This window comes from Corvus brachyrhynchos, unplaced genomic scaffold (assembly GCF_000691975.1).
Source record: "Corvus brachyrhynchos isolate BGI_N302 unplaced genomic scaffold, ASM69197v1 scaffold671, whole genome shotgun sequence".
Classification (NCBI taxonomy): domain Eukaryota; kingdom Metazoa; phylum Chordata; class Aves; order Passeriformes; family Corvidae; genus Corvus; species Corvus brachyrhynchos.
The window spans coordinates 102,010-109,211 of NW_008236441.1; the positions used below are offsets into that span (position 1 = coordinate 102,010).

Below are 7,202 nucleotides of genomic sequence, written 5' to 3' on the forward strand. Positions count from 1 at the left end.
AGCCGCGGAGGTGGGGCTGAGCTCTTCCCTCTCCGTCAGCGGCATCCCAGGGTGCGGGACAGCGAGCGCTCGGGGTAGCGAGTAACGGGATCGGCTTCAACTCTCGCCAGGACGAGATGGGCAGGAAGCTGGACCTCTCCAAGCTCACCGATGAAGAAGCCAAGCATGTTTGGGAAGTGGTTCAACGGGACTTTGATCTGCGGAAAAAAGAGGAGGAACGGCTGGAGTGAGTATCTGCTCTCCGGTGCCTGAGTTGGGGGCAAGCAAGCCAGAACTTCTGATCCCCGTGGGCTGTAGGGATAAAACAACCTGCGGAGGCTGTGGGCGAGGAGGAACGGCAGGAGACCGGGCTGTGAAAGTCAAACATGGTTAATAGATTACGTTATCAGCGGCAAGGTGACGCATTCGGGCAGCAAAGGTGGAAACTGGCGCCGTGCCATCGGCAGCGATGCGGAGCGGTGACACCGCGGCACTTTATGGGCACAAATACCAGGAAATGCCTCTGTGAGGCTTGAGGCTGGCGGGGCTCTCAAGGGGAGACCTCACCTGGGAGCAGGGGATGGGATTTGGCTCCCTCGGTTTTGCTTCATGGGATGGGTCTCGTGTGTTTAGGGCAGGAGTTGTTCAGTGGGTCCTGGGAGTCGACAGATCCCTAAAGAATCCTGAAAAAATAGCTGAGAGGAGTAGTTTACTACTGCTACTAGTAAACCTGTTTTAGTAGCCTTAAATATGGAATACAGGGGGCTGGGCTGTCCTGGGAAGGTTTTAGGGATCCACAGATTGGGAAAAGATTGAAAATCAGTGGAGCAGCAAATTCTATGAACTTCTAAGTCTTTGTAAACAGGGCATTGGACAAAAGTGCTGTTTAAAAAATGATCTGTCAGGTCAGAGTAAATTTTGAGCATGAGAAATCACAAGGGTTTAGGTTTTGTTCACTAACTATATCAAACACTGAACTTTAGTAATGTCTCAACATATTTCAAGAAGCTGCAGTGACCTTCTTCAGGGTCTGGCCAAGTTCTCATTATCCCAGGTGGGTGGTCCATGCTCTCAGACTGGGTTGGGCAGTGCTGCACTCCCACTGAGCCCCGAGACCCTCCTAGCTCTGAATTTTGTGAGCCAGGGCCGGTGCTGATACCACAGCAATGCATGGAGACCAGGAGCTCATTAGTTCCTCTATCAGATCCAAAAGGATGGATGAGGAGTGATAGCCATCCTTGGTTTGGGATATCTGCATCTCCCAAAACCTTACCATCATGGGAGCCTTTCCGTTTACACCACTGGCTACAAGAAACTCTCAGTCATACATTTTTCATCCCCCTGATCACTTTTTTTTTTGCCTAAGAAAAACCAGCCTGCGTGGGAGGCAGAGATAATTCAGTATCATCATCTATGGCCTTCCTCTGCTGGTAGCTCTGAAGAGCAGGAAGGAGATCAGACAGGGGTATTTAAAAAAATTATCACCCTGCAAAGGGTGACTGTCTCCCTTGTGATGCATCTGAGCTCAGCCTGGAGGGAGGAGGTGGAGATCTACATTGCTGTGTCCTGCAGCAAAGAATTGGGCGAGGTGAATTCCTTCCCTACTTGACCTTGGCGCCAGACTGGCTTATCTGGGTCCTCTCTGATGCCCAGGAAGCTTCCAAATTGAGTGCCATACTCTGGGAGATATAGGATGGGGGAAGGTCTTGAGATGCTCCTACCCAGCTGCTCTCTTTCCAAAAATTCCCTTAAGTATCATTTCCCCTGGTTTTTTACTTTGATTTTCTTGTTTAATCCTGCCCTGTCCGTAATTTCTGAATAATTTCTGCTCCAGACCAGACCACCAGTGTGGGAAAGTCTGCCACATTCCTGCGTGCTGGACATGGAGCTACACAAGCATTTTCTGCCTGTAACAAGCTGGGACATGATGTGACATTCTGGGAGACCCTGCAGCCATTAACTCCGTGCTCTGACCAGCCCCATTTACTTTTCTATTCATTTACTTTTCTATTCATTTACTTTTCTATTCACCGGGCTTGTCTCAACCTGCCAGCCTTGAAGAAACATCCCATCCACCCCCTCCCCAGCTTGGTCCTTTTCTTCCCTTTTTGCTGCTTCTCTGTATTTTGTTTTTGGCAGAAGCTATTCACCAACAAGGGACAAAGGCTTCAGCTGGCCACAAACTGCACAGGCATGTGAGGGCAATGCTTTGCCCAAAAAATTAAACAATGGCCATTTTGTGGGGTCTCTCCCTGATTCTTTCCTGAAACATCCATGCCCACAACTCCATTTTTGGGGGATGGCTCCCTGCATCTCTCCTGGAGCTCTGTAGGTCCAACCCTGCTGCAGCTGGCATCCCAGCATCGCAGATTTATTCATTCTGCTGCGAGCAGAACAGGGAAGGGGCTGGCTGGTGCTCCTGCCAGCAAGAGGAGACAAGAGGCGTGCGGTTTCTGCGGGTTTTAAACTGGTTTGGCTGAGACTTGTCCTTCCTTTGGCAGGTCTGGTGGGTGAGGGAGGAGAGGTGAAGGGATCCAACCGGTCTCTGGGAACCAGAAAAAGCAGTTCCAGTAAAAAAGATTGGATCCTGCTGGCAGCAGCCTTAGCACGGGAGTGGAAAAGGAGTACTGAGTCCAACCCAAGGGTTTTCTATTTGCGGGTTTCTTTTCAGAAGTGACTTAAATTTACTGCAGGGACATTTGCACAAATTTGCCCAAAGCACTGCTATGATGGTGAACGGCTGATTATACAAACCAGGTGCCCAGTTTTCTGTCTTTATACTGTTTTTTACATCTCCCAGATGTAAATGCAACTTGGTGTCACTCCTGCGTGACCACGAACAGAGGAGTGACAGCAAAAAATGTGTCTTGTGGTGTGCTGGCAGCCAGCTGGCCAGAAAATTCTTCCTCAGAAAAAAAAAATCAAGAGCTGAGCCCTAATGTGCAAACTGATTAGGTTAAACAGAGATTAGCTTGATTGACATGCCTGTCCTTGCCACTGCCAGTCACACCACTGCTCCCAGGGCCAGCCAGCCTCCTGCTGTGGTCACTCCTGCTCCTGTTGTGGTCACCTTGGCGTCAGTCAGGCACTGGGAGCATCACTGGTGCCTTGTGCTCCACATTGTGATCCTGAAGCATCCTCCAGACTTGATTGCCTGAAGGTTTTAACCCAAGCTGACTTCTACTCAGCTTCCTAACCCTGTCTAGAGAGAAAACAACTTTCTAGGACCTTCCCTACAAGTCAAACATTTTCCTCTCAGCCATGGCCCCAAAGGCAAACATACCTGAGGTGGTGCGTGGCACAGGGAGCAAACAGAGAGCTTTCAGGTAGTGCAGGGGCCTCCACCAGCTTGGCAGGCATCTCAGCTGTTGCCCGCTGCTCCTGGGGGCTCAGACTCATGCAGACACTGTTTTCCATGGGGAGCTGCTCTGGCAGCCAGGTCTGGATAGTGAAGGAAGCCTGCAGGGATGCACTGCCAGGAGAAGGTGGTCTTGAAAAGGTTTCACAGGATTGTCACAAGCATCTCCTCCTGCTGCATCCTCTGAACAGCCAGAACCTTGTTGCACATAACTTAATAAAATTCTCTGCTAAATTTTTAGCACTGGAGGACTATATTAAAACCCCTTTTAATCCTTTTTAATCCCAGATTTCTTTTCTTCTCTCTCTCTCTTTTTTTTTTTTTTAACTAAGAATTCCAGAAAGATTTTAATTCCCTGCAGAACTTCATGCTTGAAGATTGTGTCAGGTTGGGATACAGCCAGAGGGCTCAAGAAGAGCCGCTCTCCCAAGATTCCTGGCATTTATGATCAACAGCCTGTGAAACAAACAGGACAGGTTTTGGCACAATCACTTTTTTTTTTTTCCTAATGATCCTTGTGGGTCCTGTCCAACTCAGAATATTCTGAGATTCTAATATTAAATTAAATTAATATTAAACTCCAGTTACCCGCCCTGAATCTGGAGCCCACTTTGTTGTTAGCTTATTTAACTCGTGATATGTTATTTATTAGATTTGCCCTACAGCTGTTTCCACAAGCTGCAGACTTGCAGTGTTCCCTGGAAAATCGTTCCTGAAATGGTTGTGGCGTGATGGGCTTTGCCATGTGAGAGTTTGCAGTGAGATGGTAACAAGCTCAAGTTCCTGCGTTTTGGGTTGTTTTCTGCAGGGAGCTGAAATGCAAGATCGACCAGGAGAGCAGCAAGAGAGAGTTCCTGACAAATCAGTCCCACCTCAATGAAACTCACTGTGTCCACTGCCTGCAGCCCTTCAAGTTCCTGCTGCACAGCAAACGGCAGTGCCTGGACTGCCACTTCTACACCTGCAAGAACTGCAGCCGCTACAACAAGAAGGAGCAGGGCTGGGTCTGCGATCCCTGCCGCCTCTCCAGGTACCGCTCCTCAGGGAATCCCAGGATGGTTTGGGTTGGAAGGGACCTTGAAGTCCACCTTGTTCCACACCCCTGCCCTTCCACTAGCCCAGCTTGCTCCAAGCCCCATCTGGCCTGGCCTGGCCTGGAATACTTCCAGGGATGGGGCAGTCACAGCTTCCCTGGACACCCTGTGCCAGGGCCTCACTACCCTCACAGCGAAGAATTCCTTCCCTATATCCCATCTTACTCTTGGCAGCCACTCCCTCTTGTTCTGTCAACCCACACCTTTGTCCAAAGCCCTTTCCCAGCTTTCTTGGAGCCTCTTCAGGCACTGAAAGGGGATCTAAGGTGTCACCAGAGCTTTCTCTTCTCCAGATGAACACCCCCAGCTCTCCCAGCCTGGCTCCAGAGCAGAGGGGCTCCAGCTCTCAGAGCATCTTCATGGCATCCTCTGGACTTGCTCCAGCAGCTCCACGTCCTTGTGTTTGGGACCCTAGGGCTGGAGGCAGCTCTGGAGGTGGGGTCTCACCTGAGCAGGGCAGAGGGGCAGAATCCCCCACTCCCCTGCTGCCCATGCTGTGGGATCAGCCCAGCACATGAGGGGGTTTCTCGGTGCCAGTGCTTATTTCTGGCTCTTGTTAACATTCTCACCCACCAGCACCCCCAAGTCCTCCTCCCCAGATCTGTTCCAAACCCATTCTCCACCCAACCTGTTTATTTGCTTGGGATTTCCCCAACCCAGGGGCAGGACCTTGCACTTGGCCTTGTTGAACCACATGAGTTTCTCATGGCCCCACCTCTCCAGGCTGTCAGGGTCCCCTCTGGGTGGCATTCCTTCCCTCCACTGTGTGACAGCACCACACAGCTTGGTGTGTCAGCAAACTGAGGGAATGCTCAATCCCATTGTCCACGTTACCAACACGTATGTGAAAGAATTCCTGTTCCCATTTCAACTCTTGGGAACACCACTCCTCACTGGTCTGCTTCGAGGGAGGCTGAAGGAAAAGGCAAGCCTCAGGGATGAGGCTCAACAAGACTTGCCCAAACTCAGCATCCTTTTAGACAAAAGCATGCCGTGTTTTTGTTGAGATACAGTTCTTTGGGTGAGGGTCTGCTCACCATGAGCGTGGCTGGAGTGGCTCACCTGGGTGTGCCTCCTCTCTTTGGGCAGGATCGTGAAGATCGGCTCCCTGGAGTGGTACTACGAACACGTGCGCTCCCGCTTCAAGAGGTTTGGAAGTGCCAAAGTGCTGCAGTCCCTCTATGGCAGGCTGCAGCCAGGCCAGGGGCTCAACTCTGCGTTTCTGGGTGAGGAATGGCCACTGCTGCACGTGAGGAATCTGTGTTGCACCACCTTGGGATGAACCAAGGGAGGACCAGCGGTGTTGACGCTGCTCTGAGTGTCGTGGGGTACCAAGACTGTTCAAAACATCTTGGGGAGGAAGCAGAGGTTCAGGGTTGTTCATTCATACACAGAGCAGGTGTTCTTGATGGCTTTTCTACTGTGAAGTCTTAAGTTTTTACCACAGACTTGAGAATGTAAGATCACTGAAGTTGGATTACGCCTCTAGATCATCCAGTCCAACCCAGTACTACCAAGACCACCACTAAACCGTGTCCCCAGGTGCCAGATCCATGTTTTTTGAACACTTCCAAACACTTGCACCACTTCTTTGACCACCCTTTTAATGAAAAAAAATCCCTAATACCTCATGTTTAATTTTAAAAGTCCAATGTCCTGCAGTTTGTAAGTACGTAAAAGTTGCAGCTCTTGTTTTTCTTTATTTTTGGTCTTTTCATCACAGAGCTTGTGGAATTAACCCTGGTTTAACCGGCAGGATAAAGCCAGCCCTCATTTTTTTCCCCATGACCTAATGATTTTTGCAGCCAACCTGATGATCCCCTGGCACTGACAAAGCTTTGCCAAAATTAGTGAGCTACCCGTCACCGTAACTTTTTCTTCACAGCTTCATGGACCTTCCATATTTCTGATATTGGTCTAAGAGTGCATAAATACACAATGATGTTAATACAGCATTATTTACTAACCAGCTCCTGGTTTTCATTCATAGAGCTCCTACACCTTGGCCTATTTCCTTTGGAAGCCAATGTGGAGTTTATTCCCATCTTGAGGAGCCACAGAAAAGTTTGCACACATACCATTGACATGACCTGATTCAACTGCTCCAATCACTCTTTTAGCCAGGCCACTCATGGCAGAAATAGCAGAAAAAAAAAAAAAAATTAATGGACTGAGAGACAATCCATGCATTGTTTGGACCGAAAATGCATCAGAGCACACAAAAACCCAACCAAGCATGAGGGTAACAGCGCCTTGAGCTGCTTTAAATTGAGATTCTGATGCCTTTTTCAAAAGGAAATGATTTTGTTGTTTATTACTTCATTAACACCAGTGAATTGGCTTGACCCTCGAGCAAGAAAGAATCTCCTCCTGGGATGTATCTCTGGCCATCTGCAGTTGGCTGTGCTTTTCCCTGCAGCTCCCAGGCATGTTGCATCAGCCTGGGGAAGTTGTGGCAAGCAGCTCTTTGACTTTTAAAAGTCAAGTCCTGTCTCCAAACGCCTATTTTGTTCTCTCTAAAGAGCCTTTTTAACCATTGCTTCTTGTGATGGCTAGGGAATGAGAATTCCAGTTAGCCATGGCTCTGAAGCTTGCTCTCTGCTCAGGAACAGGGAGAAAATGTGATTATTCACTTTTCCCACAATTTTTCTCTTTGTTTAGGTCTTCATGACAGAGTTTATAGCCTGCCAGACATTAACAGTAAGTAAAAAAGGAGATTGCAGCAGGGGGCTTGCAGTTCAAGCAAGGTTTCCAATGTCTTCTTGTCTTCA

At 49.1% G+C, this 7,202-nt stretch overlaps 1 protein-coding gene across 7 annotated transcripts in view; it reads left to right on the forward strand.

Annotated features, from left to right (window-relative positions):
* Positions 1–7,202, forward strand: part of MLPH (melanophilin) — a 39,823-nt gene that overhangs the window by 12,573 nt on the left and 20,048 nt on the right. For all 7 annotated transcript variants that reach the window (XM_017747113.1, XM_017747114.1, XM_017747115.1 and 4 more), the window contains exons 2-5: positions 3–226; positions 4,146–4,367; positions 5,521–5,657; positions 7,093–7,131. In XM_017747113.1, coding sequence (XP_017602602.1) covers positions 117–226; positions 4,146–4,367; positions 5,521–5,657; positions 7,093–7,131 — 508 coding nt within the window. In that variant the 5' untranslated portion in view covers positions 3–116. The remainder of the gene's footprint in view (positions 1–2; positions 227–4,145; positions 4,368–5,520; positions 5,658–7,092; positions 7,132–7,202) is intronic.